This window comes from Corapipo altera, unplaced genomic scaffold (genome assembly GCF_003945725.1).
Source record: "Corapipo altera isolate COAL_440 unplaced genomic scaffold, ASM394572v1 239, whole genome shotgun sequence".
NCBI classification, from domain to species: Eukaryota; Metazoa; Chordata; class Aves; order Passeriformes; family Pipridae; genus Corapipo; species Corapipo altera.
The window spans coordinates 2043375-2066328 of NW_020884938.1; the positions used below are offsets into that span (position 1 = coordinate 2043375).

Below are 22954 nucleotides of genomic sequence, written 5' to 3' on the forward strand. Positions count from 1 at the left end.
GGGCAGACACAAGTGGAACCCCGTGGCTTTTGCTTGGCTTGAATTCCTAGGAGAGTGCTTTTACCTCTATTCAGGCTGGAGTGTGTAGATTTATTCAGGGAGCAAGGAACAAACGAGGGCTTGCCAGGATTTCCCTGCCCTGTGACTGTTTTGGCTTGTAAGAGTGAGCAGGGAAGGGGTACAACAGAGGAATAGCCTGTTGGCCTGAGATAAAAACCTAAAGACTAAAATACTTTGGTTGGATATAATCTGTTTTATTATCTGTTTTCACCGTGTGAAAATGGCAGCAGTTTATTCTATGTGCAGTTGTACATTTAAGGAAATTATGGCTTCAGAATGGAAGAACTTCTATATTACAGTTCTCTCAAAAACTTTAACAATGGAAACAACCCCATCAAATTGTTTATACCGTGATTGTTGACTAGGAAAATACTTCTTTTGTGCTATGGGTAAAATCTAAGGTGTTGTCACTCAGTGTTAACAATCACTTCTAAAGGCATATAAAAAGTATTTCTCATTGTTATCCCTCTGGCACTTTGCATCCTTTCACTGCCTGTTCTGAAATACTTTTTTAAAATCTTTTTCTTGAGGGAAGTGCAAGAAGTGCATCACATTGTGGTCTTATGAAGGTAAACCTAAAAGTTTTAGCATTTAGGGAATACACAGAAATATCTTCAGGACAGCAGCAGCAGTTGCTTTAATTTTCTATAATAGCTCAGTGACATAATTTGAGTTAATACAGAAGTGCTTTCACTGGATTTTGTTCCACAAAAAGAAGTTACTGGAATGTGTTCCTGTACTTCTTATCCTGAAAGGCCCTTAGTGATGACCATTAATGCTATGATTTATGTACTAGTCATAATTTTTAGCTGTTTCTAAGGCAGGCATTTTGGTGGTAGTTGCTGTGGCCTTTTCCTCAATGGTAAGACAACATCAACCTTTATTCTGAGTGGGATTCCATGATACAATTGCCTGAGTTAGCAGGAGTCTGGACTTGATCTTAAAGATGACACCAAGCATGAAGAGTTTAAGTCTTTGAAAAAGCTGTGAAAATGGGAAATGGAAGGGGAGGTGGGAATGCTTTAAAAGGCCATTTATTTCAGGAATACAAATCAGAGTATAATTCTACCTTTACCTGTCAAGTACACACACAGCTGCTGAAGACCATTATGCCAAGTATGAACACAGAGAGAAATATGCTACTGGCAAGTTTACTACATATTTTTATTACTAAACTGTATAAAATTAAGGGGAAAAACATAATAGGAGCAAACTTTATACTATATAAAATCACAGAAATGGTATTTTATGGTTAAATTGTGGACAATAAGCTGTAACATACAAACATATATTTTTGTTCCATTGAAAATCTAGTTCACCAAGGGTTTCTTCTTTAGCAAACTTTGTGATCAGCAGGGAAGTAAAAAACAGGGGAAATACATGTCTTCTGGTCTGAATTAGTCACTGACATAGTCTTTTCTATTATAGTATTTGAAGCAGGAGGGAGTGCTTTAAATGCTTCAACCCATTTAACCTTAATTGCTCAGTTTTAATAGACATTTGCTAACTAAAGGAACCAAATTATAGCTTGTATTAGGCCTTACTAATCTTAATTAAAAGCTCTACTTTATAATCGGAAACAGCCTATGTTTAAAACACTGAGCCTTTCTTAAATGGCTTATTTTAAAATGCTAAGGCCCTTTTGATAATAATTGTTTGGACTGAATCTGGGTAACCATTATTCTCCTTATATTGCACTTAATTAAAAATATCTCCTCCATGTGGTTTTGTGCAGTCTGCTGGCTGTAAAATTGTTTGACTGGTAGGGGGTGGGATTACTTTACTTTTCCTCGGGTAATTTGAAAACTCGTTGCTGCCCTTTGTTTTAAAAGTTTTCTGGGATCAGAAGTTACAAAATTAATATGCGAATCAATACAAACATTAACTTATAGCAATACAAACATCAGGCACATTACAGCCATTAATAACATGCCCTCGTAATTAATTTATTTTAACATCCAAGCTGTGGTCAGACGGTTGGTTTTGGTCATTGCACTCCTTTCAGAGACTTAACTTTCAGTAAAAATAAAGTCTATTATACTGGGAGGGAGGCAGGTCCTGGCTCTGTGTGTTGAGCATTTGGGATAGGGACAGAGTTTCTCTTCATTTCAAGGGTATCTGAAGAGGACAAAGGGTGGATATCATCTCTGCCAAGATGGGACTCTGTAGTACAGATCACTACACTTAAATTGCTTTATTTTCCCTTTATAGTTGATGGAGAGAAATTTCCTTAGTGCAGTTTACCTTGCGTTACTGGAGGCAAAAAAAAGGTTGGATAAGTCGTGTCCTGAAAATAAAGAGATGGGGAGATCTCCAGTGGAGGTGTGTAAAGCTGGATGAGGTGTACCTGGGCCAAGGAACCTGCAGCTGGGAGGTTCAAAGTCCATTAAAAATTAGTGAAAAAGATTCTGTACTTGTGAATTTTTAAGCTACCATGTGAAATTCATCCTCCCAGTCCCAGTTTTACATTTCTGTTCTTTAATTTAAAATAGGCCCCTACCTCTCCATCACAGGCATATAGTTAAAGGCAAAAAAAAAAAAAATCAACTTTAGGAGAGAGCTGATTTTTTTTAAACTCTATTTTCTTAGAACTCAGACTCAAGATTTTTCTTAGTGCATCGTGTTCAGGAAGCACTGCTGAACTGTGTGATCATACCTGTATTTAATTCACATTGCTTTTAATTCCAGCAGCTGCATTACCTGCTGGCATAAACCAAACACAAATTAAAAATCCTTTACACCAAGTCTGTTAGACCTTTATGTGTACTTGGAAGTAAATTCTGTAAAAAGTCACTTGTGCCAGTCATGGAGATGGACAGACCTTCCTGAATGTCAGTTCTCAAGGACTCTCAAGTCGTTTGTGAAAAATTAATAGGTACTTTAAAAAGCTTGACCTGGATGTTTAAGCTGACTTTAGATGGCTACAGTGTTAAACCAGGTGCCGTGGCTAAACACCCATAATCCCATTATTTCATTTTTGAGTCTGTTGCTGAGGGTGAAGTCCTGTGTTATTCATGGGTGAGTTAAATAATCAGGCCTTGACACACTGTTTTTAATGGATAAGCAAGGATGTTGTAGTGTGCTCTCTCCTGGACTTCTTTTTATGTATCTTAGGACTATACTGGTGTATATTCATTGTATTTCTAAAAGAGGGATTGTCTAGAAAGAGGGGAGAGAGGAAGAAGCATGAGGAATTCATCAAGAACGTTTCAAAAAGTGACATCTCTCATCTCTAGTCTTATATTGGCTGTACTGTCCAAAAAAAAAAAAAAAAAAACCAACCCAAACGGTTTATTGGGTTGTTAATCAAGTCTTTAGGCAAGATATTGCTGCAATTTGCTTATCTGTGCATAATAAAATAGCTTTGTTGTGAAAGGCTTCTCATGAGAAACCATCTAAATGAGAGTATTGGGAATAAGTTTACAGAAATATTTATATAAACTTACCCACTTTTATCCCTCTGCTATTGGGGAGGAGATCTATTGGAGTTTTAGACTGCTTGACTTTTTATGGTGCATTCTGTGAATAATATTCAAGAAGTATTATTTGAATAGTACGCAGGAGTTGTAGGTGTTCTTTGGTTGTTTCTACCTAAAGTTCTCCCCAATATAACAAGCATATATAATAACAAAAAATTACCACAGGAAAATTTCCAGGCTATGAATATGGACACTCTTCAATTTACAGCAAATGCCCCCATTACTGTTTCCATATCTGCACTTGCACTCTTTTTCCACTGAAGAGCACTAATGGAAGCTGTGTGTACTTTCTAGTACAGGATATTTGAACACTAGAGCAGAAATGTCTAATTTTTCTTGGCAAAGCCAAAATTGCATCTGTTTGCTTTATCTTCCTTTCTTGTCCAAACATCAGATGTAAGCACAGCTTGTAAATGAAAATATTTGATGATTCACAGGTCAGCAATTGTGGTTTTGAATTTTAAATTTCATCCTCACCACTTTTCCTGGCTTTTCCTCACTGGGGAAGTAGGTGTTTGTGCAGCCTGGCTTCATCTAACCCTCACAAGATAAGTGTGTAAATTCCTAAATTCCTGTTCAGAGATGCTCTGCCATTGCTTTCTTCTCTAGTGGTCAGACTCCATGCAATGTTTTGAGAGTCTGTAAAAGGTAGTGATGTAGGAAAAACCAGTGGGTTGCATTAATATTCACTGTCTGTACATCTCTGTCCTCTCTGGGCAGTGGGTACTCATCCAAAGGTCAAAACCAAAAGGCTGCATACCACTGTTGGTTAGATTTTCTCTGAGATTGTTTGTCTCTGGTGATAAATAGAGCTCTGGCTCACAAGACTAATTTCTGCATGACCTTTTAGAAGACTAAGGAGACCCTGCATCCTAACTGATGGACTCTCCCCTGTGATTAAAATTTTATAATTGTCAGCATGTATCAGTAGGACGGGGTTCTTTGTTCCAGGAATGAAATAGCTGGAATCCAAAAATTACATCAGAGTAGGATTTGTTTGCAAATAAAACTCTTTTGCATTGATCTACTACAATAACAACCAGGGCTTCTTGTTGATACTGGCCGGGGCCAGGCTTTCAAAACATGGCAAACATTCCATCTGCACACCCAAGCAAACTGCACGGCAGGTACTTTACACATTGTGGGGACAGAATTGTTGTTAAGGAGCTGAGACGCTGTGCCAGAATTCTGAGCCTGCCAAGTGTTTTGGCATCCTGAAAACAGCTCCACGTTTCCTGACTGTACAGTGCCCAAATTCCCTGACTTCTGGCGGAGGCAGCTCTTAGAGCTGGGAACTGTTTGGGGCAGTGCTTGTGTGTGCTCATAATTAGGGTATGGTCATTATCATCACAGCTTTGGTGAGGTTTAACTTACTGAGAGGGGGTATTCTGAAACACAGATCTGTAACAAGTTCAATTTGTCATTACAGGAGCAAAATGTGACTTGATCATCCCAAACTCTGGCATGGTAACAAAATCTGTAGCCTAGTAACCTTTTCACCTTTTATATGATGCAGAGAGATGGAGGATGATGGACAAAAATGGCTTTGAGCTTTTTGTAAGCCTGTGTCAGATTAAAAAAAAAATATTGTAAGTCTTTGGTCTGATTTCTATTCAATTTAATCTTCTCAGATCTTTTTGAAGTGAATGTATCAAGCTCGTATGGTTTAATGTAGGGCCATCTCAATTAATTTTACAGTTTGCTTCTTAAAAATGGTGAGTACCCACAGCCCTACAAGGGACTCACAAGAAAAAGCAATACTTGCCACTCCTGAAAACATTATATATATATATTTATATATATGTACACTAACTATAATGCATCTGGATCTAGGCTGGAGCACTGAAACATTTTTTAAGAAGACCTACTATCAGTACACACCACGGAAAAGAGAAGGAAAATAAGAATCCCCCGGACTGTCTGCTGCATAAGAAAAGTGTAATGTGAAATGATTAATGTTGGCAGTTAGGAAACATGCTGATATTAGTCCATTCCTCTTGCCAAGGGTGCTCTGAGTTTTAATTTCCACGAAGTGTGAGGGAACTTCTGTTTCACTGAGTTTTAATGACCATTTTTCAGTGCATTCTGTGTGTGTTACAGCTTTTTCACCATCACGTAGACCTTCCTAGTGCAAATAAACATTTCTGTAGTTAGAAAAACTATTTACAGCAAAAATAAACATAGTTATGCAAACCCAAAATGCTGGGAGGCCTTCACTTCGTGAAAGATGCTGTTGAGGGATGCTGTGAATTTGTCTGCATTCAGGGAGCCGGTGAGAAAATAATAAGCAGAGTTGGTTTCTTTGGCTTCATAAGTGTTGGTCTGGCATTGTCAGGGGACACAAATTCATGGTTTCCCTGTGTGTTATGTTTAGAAGTAGCTGCATGACTTCAGTAAATGTTGAAATGAAAGGCAGCCCTGAACAGGTGAGCTGATAAAATTGATATCTGATACGTGTCCCTTACAATGCAGGAAGTTTGACCAAGTGATACAGGATGACAGGAGGCCCTTTGTTTTACAAACCTTCTGTTCCCCCACATCAGGGGTCACAAAAAATAAGTTAATACTCATTCACTGACAGGTAATAAAGAGATTTACTTCAGAATCGATGCTTGGGGTTGTTTCCCTTTGTCGGTGGACACACATTTAAAAATGAAATGCAAAGGGAGGTTGCAGAATCTGAGAATGAGGTGCCTGCAGAGTCTGGAAAAAAAGTAGTGGAATTATGTCTGTATCAGTGAGCTAATTTCACTGCTTTAAACCTCTGCCTCTAAATTTATAGGTGCATTTTTCAACTAAAAGATCCAGGAACAACCTCCTGCCAGGACTTACTGAAATGATTATCATTAGGAGGCAGTAAGGTGCACAAAAATACTCCCCCATTAGATACCCAAGAACTTTGAAGATTAGATGTGTAATCAAACATTTCCCATTATATTAAAACAGGGGAATCAGGGTGGAAATGGCTGTGATTTAGAAGTGGTGGGAAAAATGCTGTCAAATGTCATGTTTCACATTGAGAACAGCTTGTGAACAGGAAATCTCTCTGCTTGAACTTGTCGGGCATGGCAGCTACTAAATAAAGACAGACTCTAAAACTGCTCTGGGCTCTGCAGGTATCCATCTTTATTTGGGTATCTCACTTGCAGTTCAAAGAACTTGCAGCCAATCTGTTTAAATATCAATTAAGACAAATGTCAAACCGCAGCAAACTCCAGTCAGGGGTTCAAGATGATTAATGCAGGATAACAATAATTTGGGAGTTGTCTGGAAAAATATTTGCTATGGATGATAAGATTGCATTGTGCTGGCTGAGATGGCAAATGACACATAGGGATAATACTCAGATACATGAATAGAAAATGTATTGTTCCCTAAGGAAAGAACTCTGCTTAATTATTTTTTTTTTCCCATAAATGATTCGAGCTATCCAAGGGTTTTAGACACCCCAAAAACCCCCCCACTGTATAAACCTAATGTTAATACAGTGGGAAGACTTGTCCAAACCTCCATAAGGTAAGATCCTAAGTGAAGTGTTCCATGTCACGTGTGGGACTCAGTGATTCTTGTGGGTCCTCCCCAACTTAGAATATTCTGTGATATGATTCTGTGATTTATTTGATCTCTTCTCCATTCCTGCCCCTGGAGTGTTATGTATGACTGTATAGAGTATTTAGGTGGCTGGCAAAGGGTACCAAATATCAGCTTTCAGTTTATATATTATTTTTAATATATATTTTTAAGTCTTGTTTATTCTCCTGTTCTTCAGTGAGAACTTTCCATTGGCAAAGTTCATGTACACTGAAGCAGGAATACCTGAGAGGATGAATTAAGGGGTACATTCCTTTGTCTCCTGTCAGTCTGATGAGCTCATCAGTGTCCAGCCATTAAAAATGTTCTTCTAACTCTTTGAACTAGGAGTTTAAATGAGGAGGGAAATGCACAGGGAAGAGAACAGAGACAGGAAACTGAGGAAGGGAAGGTGAATTTTAGAAAAATATAAGGAAGGGAGTCTTTAGAGACCATATTTCTTATCAGTGGATGAAGAATGTGAAGGTCATTCACCAAAAATGTAAAATAAAGCCATTCAACTTGGAGTTTCATTATCTATTGCCCCGTTTAACACTATGTGAGCTGAGGCAGCTGAATTCAGTTCACAGCACTGGCTGCTTGATGTGTCTAGAGTCTTTAAATGTGACTCTTTATGTGATTCTTTAATTCTCTGTGTCTGCTACACAATACTTGAAGATCATTAACTAAAACTTGGAAAATAACAAGTGCTAAACACACCCGTGTTTTCTGCAGCTGATAAACTCAGTTCATGCACTTCATTGCCTCCTTAGAGAAGGATTTGTGTGTCTAAAAACTTGTCTGTTTGTTGTTTGGGTTTTTTTTCCAAGCAGTGAAGGTGACTCTTGAAGGCCACCCTTCCTCTGTGGGACTTGAAAATTTGATTCATGTTTCCTGTGCTCAGTGTAATAGTAGGAAAAAAATTCAGACATAGGGCAAATTAGGGATCAACAATGCGTGTCTCTGTGCTTTCTCTGAAATTATGAATTAGTAATTGGGGTTAGAGCACAAATATGAAACTTAATATTAAAATATTAATAGAAAATAAAGTCATATTATGCAACCAGTGATAAACGAGATGATGTCTTTCAAGTGTATCCTAAATACTTTTAGGCATGATAGTTCTGAATATAGGACTGTTCATACTTTAAAAATGTGTGTGCTGTTTAACCAACTGCACAGACCTCTGCATAGCTTGGTTTGTATTCCATTTCTCCCTCCTTTTTTCAGACAAGTACTTTAACAAGGTACAAAGCATGATGAACTTTGTACTTAGCCATCACAGAAGAAAAGGAAACAAATAAAGCTGCTACAAAAAACTTGAGCTTTTCTGGAAACTGTATGAAATGGCTTCCAGAAAAACAGCACAACAATACCACAGATTGCATCCAGATCATCTCCACTGAGCTGCCATGGCATTTTCTTTTTAGTGCTGGTTTAATGCTGGAAAACAGGGGTTTGTGACATTTTTGAAGGAAGTTGTAAAATTGGTTTTTTGTTGTTGTTCTTCTTCTTCTTTGTGGATGCACTAATGGGAAAAACGTGGGAGAGGCAGTGCCCATGGTGGAAAGGCTCTGGAGGGATTTATATTGAATAAAAAACTAGTGTTAAACAACGTATTGGACCTGTTCTTTTTCTTTCTCCACTGAGAAACATCAGGCTGCTTGTTCTGATTTTCCCCTGTTCCCAGCCTGCCCACCCTTGACCTTGCCTCTTAGACTGGTCCTAATGGCTATCAAATTTTACAGTTTTCTTTGGCACAAGGGTCTTGAAAACATCATGGCAACTGGAAAGCTGTAAAAACTGCACTCTGTGTTCCTCTGATTCATTAGAGTGTAACCTTCCCAAGGTCACAGCATCTGAAGAATAAAGATGCGAACATTTATGAGTCAGAAAAGTATCTCCGGAAGAACCTGATGTAACAAATGATAGATTTTAATTTAAGAAGCTTTTTGTGGAAAGGGATTTTTCAGAAATGGGCTTTACTCTGAGATGAAGGTTTTCTTTGGAGTAGAAAAATTGAATGAGTCTCGATATGTCAGCGTTTTCTTCATAAAATGTGGACTCGGAGTAAAAGCTGAGTTCTGATACCACAGAACTCAGAGAGAGGTGGTGTTTCAGCAGGAATATCATTTTCCCACCTGATCCTCCATCCATCAGGCTGAGTCAGTTCTTTCAAATTTTAAGGGTCGAGCTGAGTGGACTTCAGATACTTCTGAACATTTGGAAATGTGCTGGTGCTAAACCCTTCTGGAGAATCTGATCATTGGAGTGTCACCTTGCAGAACTGCTGGCAAATTTGGCCTGCACATAACCAAAATCCTGGCCTCTAGGTCTGGAACTGGTCCCCTTCTTAAGGAAAGTGCAACTTGATATGAGAAATGCAAATGCCAGGGGTTCAGGTTGTCCAGTGTGTGTTGTATATCTGCTGGAAGTATATTAAATGCGGAATCTGCCAAAGAAACAGTAAATACAAAGATCCCCATGTGATTTTTACCTATCTTAATGGCTTTTACAGTCCCCAGATCCAGTCATTAAGAAGAATAAGATGCTGATCTGATTGGGATCCAGGACTTAAACTTGTTTGTATTTTTGTCAGTGTGCATGTAACTTAATTTCTGATTTAATGTCTCCCTAGTCCCTCTTTCACTGTATTTTCCAGATAAGGATGAACACCAAAATATTTTTTTTCTTCAGATGCTGAAGAAATATGTGGATTTATCCATCAGGACGAACTTACAAAGACTTTATTATTTATTTTTCTGGCTATCTAATGGATCCAGCTTCTTCAGGAGATATTCCACATCTGCAGAATATACCTGTGTGCTAACTTTTGTTTGTGGCTCTCTAAATTAGAAGCAACTGATGTGGGCAGACAGCTTTCTTTGGCTATTTATTTTAAAATGTCCAAGCGCATCAATTACTCCTTTCAAAGTCAGTTGAAGTTTTTGTTTAGTAAATTAGCTCCAGATCTCTCCCTTGTATTACTAGTCAAGAAATACTTCAAAATGGGCTCAGATTTTACTCAATCCCACCCCCCTTTTTGAACATCTTCTCTTGCATTGTGAGTGTTGGGATCTGTGGCCTTGACAGATGCCAAGATAAAAATCGTGCCAATGCACACTTTCCCATTTTCTGTGGAAATCTGTGGAATTCAACACTAAAAGCTGGATTTGGCTCATGGACTTCCAGGCCTCAGCCATTCTTTATTTTGCATGTCGATGCCATAAGGCTTCTGTGACACTTGAGCTGTGACATTCCTCCAAAATTCATCAGCTCCTGCAGACATTTACTTTGATTTCAGTAGCTCTGCCCACAATCCTCTGTGACTGTGCTGACAAATTTTGTTCTGTCTGTTGTAATGATTTTGGAACTTAATGAATTGCAACTGTGGGGATGAATTTTGCTGGAGGTGGACTTTTTACTTTCTTGGCACAAGTTCTGTGCCACCTTCTAGCAAAACTGGTTGCTGCTTGGAAGAGATGATTAGCACACAGTAAATTTCATGGCAGTGCTGAAAATGTTCAGGCAAAGTGGGAACCAGCATTTCCCTCACTGTTTTACTGTTGGTTTGTGTTTTGGACATTACTTATTGTGTGCTGATGTGTCTTCTATTCTCTGCTGAAACAGATGAAATACTCTGATAGTGGAAGCAGAAGAGTTTGATTCTTGTTTTCATTTTGGACATTTCTTAGCCAAGTTGTGTGTGCCCCTGGAAGAGCTGCTTCTCTGCAGGGTGGCCTTGGGAGAACTTCTGAGAGTACCATCTCTTTGTTGCAAAAAACCACAAATTAAACAAATTTCTGGGGGAGTGTCAGTGTCACCTCTCATAATGAAAGAAGAGCCAGCCCCAGTATGGATAAGGTACATACACATCCCACCAGACTGAAAAAGAATTGTGTCACTTAAAGAAAACAAATTCAAAACAAAATCCCTGTATTTCAATATACAGGGATTATAAATTAGGCACTTAGAGCACACTAAGCCCAGATAGGTTCTTGGCAGAATATTGACATTATTTTAAGTGGCCCTACACCTTCTTAATAATTTTGGTGCATCTAATTCTTCTCCAGGACTCCTGTAATTCCTGCCACTGTAATAGCATATGAAATTAATTCCTCTTAGAGATTTCAATACATTTGCAATTTAAGGTGATTTCTCAATTTTAAGGTGATTTCTTCACTAAACACCCCAAGTTCCCTGTCTGAATGGCCAGAATTTACTGGATTGAAAACTGTGGAAGTGTTTTGCCAGTGTGGATAAAACTTTAGGTTTCCCTTTGAGACAATTTCATAGTTGGATGGCAACATTTCTTTTTTTTTCTCTTGTTATGGTAATGCCTTCACGGTGAAAGAAAATTATTAAGTGATCACCTGCTAAAAATGTTAAGGATAGTTAAAGCTATAAATTTAGGAAGGAGAGTTTACTTTCTGAGTTAGAGGTGTTTGGAGTCCAGATTGATAGACCCAATTCTATCAATTAGAGGAAAAAAGAATAAGAGGATATGACCTCCCCAAAAGGAAATTTTGAGTTTTACAACAGGCAAAATTTAAGAGCAAGCTTGCAGGTTTTATGTCTTTAAATGTACCCCTGTTGCTTTTACTCTGTATTAAGCTTTCTAAGGAAACCTTATCCTGGCACATCAGGTGTAATATTCTGTCCATAAATTATAGTTGATCCACACTTTGACTGAGGCATTCTTTAAAAATAAAGATACACCTTCCTCCAGGTATGTGAGAAGAGAAGGTGGGGTGGTGGTCAGTTGTTTGCTCTTCTCTTGGCAGCAGGGGCTTGAAAAAAGTTCAACATTTGGACTTTGAAGGCTTTGTGAATGTTTTTCATGAGGTTTTCTTGTCTGCTTTTTTTAGAGGGAAGTGGGGAAGTTTTTTGTGGTTTTGGCTTTTTGGGGCTGTTTTGTTTTGATTTTTTTTAGAAGGGTTAAATTCACCATTCTTACCCCCTTGTTGCTTTGCTAGCAATAGTAGAGATAGAAATTCCATCAGCCTACCAGGTGAAAGTCTCTTATACAGCATTGTGGTTTTGAAGGGGGAAGAAACACAAAAAAACCCACAGTATGGCTCTAAAAAAGACTTAGGATGTTTGGTTCCACCTCTAGTTTTGTACAGCTGTTGGGGTACAAAAGGGAGAAATAATTTTCTAATCCTTTTGCAAAATTTATTGTGACTCAAACTCTTGAGAAAGAGATGAAAAGAGTCTGTTCCTTTTGTTATTTTTATGGTTTATTTATCTCTTACATTACCTCTTCTGTAACTTGAGTATTTATGTTATAAGTATTTATATTACATGATCACCTTGTGCTCCAAATCACAGTGCAGCTTTTTAGAAATAAGAATTATATAAGGGGCAGACATTCAAAAGGTTTCACATTTCTTTGATTTTACTTTTATTGCCCCTTCTGAAGGCTCTCCCATTGCTTATTTAAACAAATAACATTGTTTGAAAAAAGGCAATTAATAGATAGATGGAAATTGTTAGTAAAGGATGAGAACTTTCTGAAACAGAACAGTGGTTGAAAGACTAGGAGTTTACCTTTAGGTAATTTTTTGGGGAAGATCCTTCCTCCAGCTTCTTATTTCCAGTATTTCTGCGGTGCTGAGTTATGAAATAGCTGATTGGTTTTGCAGATAAAGCCAAATTTGTAATTTCAAGCTGCTTGGAGATTGTAAAAGGGGGGCTTCAGAGCTGCTGGAGGGAAGTGGATGGAGACATGGGCTACTCTGAGTTTAAGGTGGATTTCTGGGAGGGACCAACACGAGAGAGAAGGCTTGGGAAAAAAACCACAAATCTAATTCAGAAGTATGTCAAGCACCTCTGCAATGGAAGGTACATTTGAAATGTTCTGATAAAACTAACCACTGATTTTCTAAAAAGATCATTTTATCTGTTTATCATTCACTGCCTAAATTAGGGAGAGTAACTGGGGTGTTTGGTGTAGCACACCACAAATTTAGGTCTGATAGTCATCAAACTGTGAGGTCATCTTTAATTATTTATGTATTTTCAGTTGGTTGATGTGCACCACTGAATGATTCACAGCAGTGACTGTGATGCTGATGTTCCAGGTGTAAGCCAGAATACAGTCTGTGAAAAGAAGAAAGTGTTGCATTTTCTAGAATGAGTGAAGAAGTGGTTTTGGGGTTTGATAACAGGATTTGTAGTTAAAGCAGAATGCATCTCTCATCACTCTTGATACTCTTTCAGATACAGGCCAGATTACAAAAAATAGAAATTTCTGTTGTATCTTCTAAAACACTGGATTTTTTGTGGTTCTTCCTGTATGTGGGTTAATACAGAAATTTATAATTGGGCTTATTTTTTATTTTGGGAAGACAATCTTTTGTTGTAAAAGGCACACCTTTTTCTCATGCCATATTAACGGCATGTTTCAGATGGTTGTTTGTTACAACAAAACCGGTGTTTGAACTCACTGTCTGCTTACTTTAAAGTCAAAAAATACCCCCCCTACCTTTTAACTACAACAAGTGTACCAAAATCAGGTGTTTGTTTTTAATTTTTGACAGCGTATCGTTGATTACTGCGATGACACTCCAGTTATTTTGGGAAGGAGTGTTCCATGCATTGGCTTGCTGCTTTTCAGTTGCGTATATTCAAAATAGATATATATATAGTCAGTATATATGTTTCAGTTGTATATATTCAGATTCCCTGACCATGTGTTGGATGCAATAGGCAGTGAGTCTACAGGCAGGTTAGGAACGTGCACATATTCCAAAAAAACCTGAAGAAATTTTCCGGTATTCTTAGCATTCTTTTTTTTAAAAAAGCTACTTTTTCCCTCCCCTTGTGTTTCAGACATTGATGAATGTGAGAATGACTTCTACAACGGGGGTTGTGTCCACGAGTGCATCAACATCCCAGGCAACTACAGGTGCACGTGCTATGACGGGTTCATGTTGGCCCATGATGGCCACAACTGCCTTGGTGAGTACTGAATTCTGGCAGAAAAAAATCCCATTTTACGGCTCTGGCCTCACCTGTTTGCTGCATTTTGTCATTTGGTGTGTTTTCAGGGAAAGACTTGATCCAGATCACACTGAATTTAAGTTTCTGTTGACCCCAGTTTGCTTTAGACCAAACCCTTAAAGCTGTCACTCTTGATCCCAGCACATCAAAACAAGTCTTTAATATCCCATTGCTGAAGAAAACCCTGACCATCAAAGCCCGTGCTGGATGTTTGGCCTTCTTTTTATAAGAAAAGTAATCTGGTAAATATATTAAATATACTGAAATATATTTGGGCTGTTTCTTGCAGTTTTGTAATTCCAGTCATATCTTTAGAGCTTCCCCTCCCCTTTTTTCTCTTCCTAGGATATGGTGTATAAACATAAATTAAGGAATATATGAAGCTTTTAGGATCTGTATTTTTTATTCATGTCCATTGCTCTGATTTAAACAGGTTGAGTTTATCCTGTAAGCTGAATAAGTATATGTTTTGTCATAAAATTTCTTCACACCAGTTACCTGGAAATGAACCTTTATTGCTATGGCCAGTTTCCTATACCTGCTTACCTGGTGGTCATTTTTAGTTAAATTCCAGTGCTTAGAGACTTTCTTTCTCAATATTCCCAATATAAATGCAATGACCAGTGTTTTGGTACAGTCCTAAATTAATTTCAAGGTGATGTTTATAAAGCAGTGTGCAAAAGGGATATTTTTCGGTGTCAGGCAGCAGCTTTACCTTGGCAAAAACTGAGATATTTGCAACAAAAGTCAAGAAATGAGGCAGTGAAGCAGAAAACTGAAGTCCAGTATCCCCAGCCTCCACGAACTGAAGTTGTGGAGCAACTTGAATGTCAGAATAAAGATTTGGTTACCCTTTCAGTAGATGTATTTCCTACTGTGTTCCTTTTTAAACTGAGTAGTATTTGTTCATAAGAACTATATATCCTGACCACTTACAGGCTTTTGACTCAAACTTCCAAATTTTATGTGTTATAGATTGAACTAAATAGATTTAGTTGTCTCAGTCTGAGGTGGTCAGATGATTAATTGTGCCAGAGGTATTTCTTATACAAAGAGCAGCCACACATTAATTTTAAAAATAAAAACCCCCTCTTGTTTATTCTAATTCCAAATTACTTGCGTTGTAGTAGGGAAGAAACCTTTTGAACAATGATCAACAAAAGGAGTGACCTGGTAAAGGATGAGCCATTCAGGAGATCTGTGGGGTTTTTTTGGACCTGTTGTCTGTGGTGTTGCTCTCTGGTCATGAAACACAGAGGTTAAATCTACAAAGATAGTCAAATTTCTAATTATATTTTCATTAAGTTGTACTCAGCTACTTGGGTTTTGGGGTGGTTTTTTTTGAAACCAGAAATGTGTAAATGCAGTTGGCTGGATTTAAGAGGTTACAATGAGATCTCAAATCAAAACCAAAACATAGAAATTGAAATTAGAATTTCTATAAAATTTTGGAAATTGGTTTGCTTCTTCCAGAAATGTTCTCTTTCACCATGATGAAATTAGGCATTGAAAGGAATTAAAGTTTTGAGGAGCCCACTTTTTTCCACCTGTTCCTGCTTTTTGACAAACCACTTATTTTTTATGGATTTTAAGGAGACAAAGAATGCTGCAGAGGATTAGTAGCAATGTTCTTTCTCCTTCCATCCTTCCTTCCTTCCTTCATTTATTTGTTGGGAAGAGATAATTTGGTTAAGAATTCATGGCTAGAATTTGTGCTGGAAAATTCCCCAAACTGTCCTCACAGGAACCTGGCTTATTTGGTGTTTTTATTGAGGAACTTCTCAAATATAGCACAAAATGTCACCACAGAGTATTCAAATAGGATGAGATCCTTGTCTAGCTAAAAATCATTTATTTTAGCACTGCAATCACTTGAAATAGAAGTAGTTCTTTCTCAAAAATTGCCCCAAGTTTTGCTCAGTGGATGCCAGATTGAGATTTGGTCTCATGCAATAGGTTTGAAACCAGTCAAGAAATATGTTTTCACTTTTCTTATATGAAATACCAGTCTGGTTGGTTTTTTTATAAGCAATTAGTTCACTGGTCTAGATATTCTTTCTTACTTGATAATTTTTCTCTCCATGAGATAAATTGTTTTTTCTTCCTTTGTGTCTTTCATATGTTGGGTCATGCTGTCACTTTTCATTCTCTCTCTTTACCTTCAGGAAAAATTATGGCATAACTGATCCTTCTTCGTATTATTGCCAAACACTTTGCCCATCCAAATGTAGTAATTTGGAGTCTGTTCTCAGATATCTGGTAAAATCTGTACTGGAATATCAATGGAGAAGATGAAAGAAAAGGACTAGTTTTCTTCCAGGGAAGGGAAGACGAAAAAGAAGATTAAATGGTCATCAAGAATTCGATTTTTACTGGTTTGGTTTTGTAGCTCTGCAGAAGTGAGTGAGGCAGTGCAATCGTTGGTTATTCCATCTGAGAAATTCAGAAAGAGCATTGAATTATTTTTCTTTTCTCCTGAAAATCTCTCATTATCTCACATTAATGTTTCCCCCACTGTATAAAAAAATAAACTTCCTGGGAGATGTTATGTATTGGGTGTTGGTCTGAAGCATCACCAAGGAAGGGAGTTCTGAATTTTATCATGGGTTCCTACACCTTGGGGTTTAGCTTGCTAGAAACCTTGCTGAAAGCAGTTCTTGCTGATATTCCTGAGTCTCTCAAATTTATTCAGCATTTGCAAATAGAAAGTGGAAGAGAGTGCCAGGACTGTTCAGATCAGAGAGCGGAGAGTTTTGCTTCCCTGAACTTCCTTGCCAAAGGGCTCAGCTGATATTCCAGCTGTTCCAAGCCTTCTGAAATTCACCTGTCTCTGATCAGAATGGGAAAAAAATGGGGAATGAAGAGTGTGCAAGAAAAATACGTAGAAACAAAAGCTGATGGTTGTTGGTTCTTATTTGAGAAAACCACGTAGCAGCTCCTCCAAATTCTTCTCATCTCCTTTTCTCCCGGAGGCAGACTGTTGTGTGAGGGAATTCTTCCTGAAATATAAGTTGTTTTATATTATTTTCTCCTTTCCTCTGATTTGTGGTAGTTGCTTTTTTAATGGGGAATAAACTTTGCTTTTTTTTGCATGAACACTTCTTGCTTCCAGGCTGCACTCAACTGTTCTTTTTTTTCTAAGGATAAGGACAGGTTCCATGAAGTCCTCTGCTTTTTATGTTTCTCTCATTAGTAAGTATGCTCAAGGTGGTTGCAAACTGTTCTTAGAAAGTACCTAAAAAGATACAAAACAGCATAGAGGAAAAAAATCTATTATAATATATTCAGAGACTATTTTATTTATAGGTTTTTCTGTGGTATTAATTGCTGTAATGTAGGAACATACATGAATACCTTGCAAATACTAATAGATTTATCCTCAGAAAGTCCTGTAAGGAAAAGTATAATTTTAATTGATTTATAGGTGAGTAACTAGGGCAAACACATGAAGTTACTTCTCAGTCTTCACACAGGTTGATTGAGGCATCTCAATGTCTGCACCAAAAATAGAATCCTTACCTTTCTGCATCCCTGCTTACACACTCTTATTTCAAATATTCTGTGCAACTGTAGTTTCTCTTACAGAAAAATAGCAATTACTTAATTTTGACATCTATAATATGTCGTCTCAGTTGATTCTTTTGTGTGTCAGACCTCCTCCAGATAAACTGTAGAATTAGGTTTTGATGGTTCAGCCTAGTTCATGGTTCTTCAGCAGCTAATCCTGTGTCTGATTGAGAAGAATCCTGGGAAGCTGAGTGAACTTCTGGTTATAAATCCAGCCAGAAATGCAGTTACCAGTGTGCATTACAGGTTTCATGGATGTCCAGTGTGGTAGACACAAGCACAGTGTCAGCTGTGAAGGGAATGTCAAAGTCCTGGGTATGTCCACAACCTTGGAGGTGTGCTTGGGGCAGAAGGCCTCATTTTCCAGCCTCAGTAATGGACATCAGGTTTTTATATGTCTGTTCTCAGATGCTACTTTGCATTTCTTGACAGAGCAACTAAGTCACGTGGAAACCCCTGTGGGGAAGGAGAGGTGACACTTGCCCTGGAGCAACAGAACCTGCTCCAGGAGTGGTGTTGCTTGGCCAGCTGTGGTGGGGGAAGCAAAGCAGCAGCTGCAGCATTTGGGAGCCTGCAGCTAAAGGAGAAACTTCTGACACAAACCAGGGGCAGATGAGTCACAGGCTTCGAGGTACCTGTTATAAAATGGACCTTGGAATCCCAGATCCATGTAAAACTTCATGTTTGAAATCCCACAATTTCATTTCTTCTGAGGTCTGAGCTTAAGATCCAAACCCAAGTGCCTGTGTTGCAGTGCTCCCTTAATATCTGTTGGCTTATTTTAAGAGAGAAGAGGTTTTAACCCTGGCATGTTGGTTTAACTCCTGCCTGGGTGGTACAAATCTGCAGTCCGACTCAGGTGGCAAAACTAACATTAGAATACACACACAGATAATCACAGAATCATTTAGGTTGGAAAAGACCTCTAAGACTGAGTTCAGCCTTTAGATCATCCTTTAAATATATGTATATCCCCTCATACCGCTCATCATCTTTCAGTGAATGTTCCAGTGCTCCATGTTTTTCTTTCAAAATAAAGCCAAACCAGTTGGAAATCAGAATCTGCCCGTTCCTACCCTGTTGTTTCAATGTTCACACTGGGATGTGGGATGTGGGACAGTCCTACATGAAGTGGGAGGAGAGCTGCAAATGGATGAGAAATCCTTTCTAGAGCTCCCAGATGTGTAATGTCAAGTAGTGGTACATAACTCAGCATTGCATAATCACTGCTGTGATTAAAGAGACCAGTGTCTTCCTTTTAATTTAGCTGGATTTTTCTTCTTCTCCAGACAGCTGTGCACAATGTGTTGCTTGCCTAAACTCCAAACAAATGCTTCTGTTACTGATGTTTATTTTTCTTTATGTTTCCCAACAGATCAAATTGATTTTTTTTTAAAAAATGTGAACATTTTTAATATAAAACTAAACAGCTTTTGGAAAGTTATTTTTAGTTTAATTAAAAAAAAAAATCTTTTAAAGAGAAGCTGAAAAAGGGTCCGTTTCTTTGGCCTTCTTCTCCAGTTTTCCTTACCCTTCTTTCCCAGTTCCAGAAAGATGAGCTGACATTTAAGTGTTGTCTTTCTCCAGCACATTAGCAGGGCCTCTAATAATATTATCAGTCATAAATTCCCTGCCAGATTTTCATGGTTGGTAATCTCAATCTCCTTGGCAGATGGAGGAAGGTTGAATACACCCCTCTTTTCAGAACTTCTCATTTTTATTAGCCCTCGTGTAAAATGATGATATTTTTGTAGAGAAGGTTAATCATGTAAATCTTGAAGCTCTTTCTTGCTGGAATCACTAGAAATGAGCAGAATTTCAGGACTTGGTGGTTGTTTTATGCCTTAAGAGAGGCAGGTCAGACTCTCAGATCAGGGCTCAGTGTTCGAGTTGGGAGCTGCTCTAACTGTGAGGGGCCCAGGCCAGATTCCCAGATGGGAAAGGGAATGTATATAATATAAATATCTATGTATTTATATGTATAGAATGTAAATATCTGTTTACAGACTAGATGAAAACTGTTGAAATGCGAGGTTTAACAATAGATGTATGTGTATGTTTTAAACCTTCATGAGTTCTGTATTCCTGCAGTGATGAGGTACTTGGAGCAGAGTAGGAACTTTGGGATGAGGGGAGCCCTGCAAATAGGAGCCCAGAGGTATTTAGCTGCTGAACCTTCCCCAGTCAAGCTGCAGTGAGTGCATTCCCGAAAATCCACGCTGCAAATGGCACAACAAACTGCATTTTAGTGACAAATGCCTTCTTTCAGCATGAAAAACTTAAAATGCGTTTTTTAAAGTTCTTTATTTTTCAGATGCAAGAGAAAGTTAGTTATTTCTGACATATTTCTTCAGCCAAGTGATTTTTACTATATTTCTGGTTTCAGATCTTTTATCAGTCTTGTTTGGTCTGTACATTAGATTAATAATAGCAGCTGTGATTCGTCACAGCAATTTAAAGTATCCAGTCTTTGGGGTGTTTTAGAACATGTACTACTGTTCTTCTGACTGATGGCTGGGTGCTGAGGAAATATGAATAGCTGGGAGGTAGATGTTCCATAGACAATTCTTTATTAGATGTTTACATGCAACTTCTGTATATATGTCTGCTTCTCTTACTCGACTGCCTGGATCTTGTGAAAGTCTTCATGGTGCAAATGGTAGCAGGTGATCCCAGAACTCAATTAAATCTCTCTTTCAGGATGGGTTTATATGATGTTAGTTCTGATGATCTTCCAAAATCCAATAAAAATACGGAATTCTCTCTGTGGTTAGTGGGAAGGTGTCTGATATCCAGCCCTCTCTGAAGCTGGAATCTGAACACGGTGCTTTTCTTGACCTGCTGCTTCTATTCCTGCGTCTGAACATTTCCCCCTTTAAAAGTACTCCAGTGTTTGGTCACCCCACATTAATCTCTGGAGTTTAAATGAGATATAACTTTCTTTACATGTTAATTTGCCATATGTTTGCTTTCTTAAACCAGTGTGATCTGAGAAGTACCGAAACAAGTGAGAGTATAAATCAGCACAGGCCCAAGGTTTTTTGTTAGGTATGGGGAAATAATCAGAAGCGTGGAATAAATCTTGGTCTCTGTCAACTATGAAGGTAGATTCTCAGACTGTCATAATAAATTAAGAAACTGGGAGCTGTGTGACAGCAGCATCAATCTCAGCCTCTTGTTTCTGCAAGTCTTCTTGTTGTCTGAGCCTTCTTTTTTTTTTTTTGTTTAATACTTACTCCCCAGAGGAGGTAATCAATCACAGTAAAGATTTCTCTATGTGGAACACTCAGGAAAGTAAAGAATGGTCAGCTTAGAGTGTTAAGTTTATATGTGTGAGTTAAATCAGTTAAATCCCATATGGATGCTCAGTCAGTTGGTGTGATAAGCCTGCAGTCTCTTGGTTCAGAAAGCTCAGAGTTTTATATTGTATCCTTACTGCTTCATCTTGTTTGTGTCAGTTTTGTATCTTTTGTTAATTCATCCTTACTTTCTCATAATAGCAAATTTCTAACCAGTCTGCCCTATATTGAGAGGAAAAACTGTAAAATACATTGAAAATAACCAAAACTTTGGGAGCCACATTGTGTTTAGCACTTATTTTAAAAAAAAGGAGGATGTGTGTTCACCTGAGAGTGCACAATTTCAGCCTATAGTAGGTGTCAGATGTGTGTGCCATTCAAGCCTTCCCTAAGGAATTGTGTCTTTTCCAATGCTAGAAATTGCAAAGATCAGTGAAAACACTGAACTCACATGGATTACAAAAAGACATCAAAGTGGAGAGCAGCAAAGTCTCTGATTTCAGAGTCACTGTCGTTGTGCTGTGCTCAGAATGCAGCCCTTGGCAGGGCTGATTTATGATAAATATTAGGATATATACAGTCAAGAAACAGCCATCAAAAAGACTCTCTACTACATAGTTGCTCAGTGTATTAGAAGATGAAACCTAACTCTTTTCCAACATGAATGAGTACTGGATGAAAAGTTGAGAGTAAATTTCCTTGTTGAGTAGGTTTTAGGGTTCTCAGCTTTCCCCAGAGCCCTGCCTTTGCTGTCTCATACTTTCCATGGATTTCTGCATATTGACATTATCCCTTTGACTTCAGTGCACAATGTGCAAACTTGAAAGTATGTGTCAAACTACAAGACCAAGGTAGAGGATTATTTTTCCACTACCTTCAGACGTCAGTCCAGTTCCTTCTCTGGCATCTCAAAATACTCCCTGTGTGCACATTCCTTACTGGAGTTGTATCAGAGCATAAGATGTAGTTTTGCATAAAAGAGGGGCAGGAAGGGACATAGACTAGTTGATGGTAGTATGTTTTAATATGACTTTTTTGATGACTGTAGCTGGCATCAAAATAATAATGGCAATAATAAGTACTCATTAAAAAGTCTCTGGGCATATCTGCAAGAATTATTTTCTGGTCACAATCCTGTCCAACCTGCTCCAGGTGACCCTGCTTGAGCAGGGGGTTGGACTGGATGATCTCCAGAGGTCCCTGCCAATCCCATCTGTTTTCTGTTTCTGTATTTAAAATATACTTTGTTAAATAAATAAGACTGGAGTAGACATACAGGACTGTGCTGTAGGACAGAGCAGAATTGTTTGAAAAAGTTGAGAAACTTCATTTATTTAATTATTTCTGTTGTTTACTTGGAAGACATAAGCAAGAAACTGCTTCTGAAATTAGTCAGAAACTCCATAAAAATAACTAGTATGACAGCAGTGAATGGTTTCTGGACCTGACAGTGATTTAGTAGGATTAGATTTTGGGGGAGTGACCAGTCATTTAGGGCTTGTTATTTAAGATGCTGAGCACTCTGATCCCAGTGCATCAACACTTCTGTGCTCACACCAGATATCAGTCACAATATTTGCTACCTGTGCTTTAGTAGGCCTGAGATTGTCTGTATGTCACCAAGTGCTATTTAGTGCTTACAAAAATCTTTGAAACTCCCTCTGTGAGCATCTTGAGCAAGTCTGAGAGGCTTGATTTTACTCACTTTAAAAATAACTGGATGAACTGTGAGCTATAAATTCTGAGTGAACCACTGGCTTGGGTGGTTCGAAAGACAATGAAAACTCATTCTTGTGCTCTGGAATGACATGAATATCCCTGATATGAACTGACTTTTGCTTTGATTATTTCAGTTCGAAGTCAGAACTCAAAGAAGAACTCTAGGAAGTTGAGCTTCAATTAGAAAGATTCCAACAAGTGGCCAGTTTGTCCCTTCACACAGGCTGCATGTCCATTTATGTGTTCCCAAGTGCT

The 22954-nt window shown here is 38.2% G+C and overlaps 1 protein-coding gene across 3 annotated transcripts in view; it reads left to right on the plus strand.

Annotated features, from left to right (window-relative positions):
- SCUBE1 (signal peptide, CUB domain and EGF like domain containing 1) overlaps positions 1 to 22954 on the plus strand; it is a 175700-nt gene that overhangs the window by 13572 nt on the left and 139174 nt on the right. For all 3 annotated transcript variants that reach the window (XM_027660696.1, XM_027660698.1, XM_027660697.1), the window contains exon 3: positions 13944 to 14072. In XM_027660696.1, coding sequence (XP_027516497.1) covers positions 13944 to 14072 — 129 coding nt within the window. The remainder of the gene's footprint in view (positions 1 to 13943; positions 14073 to 22954) is intronic.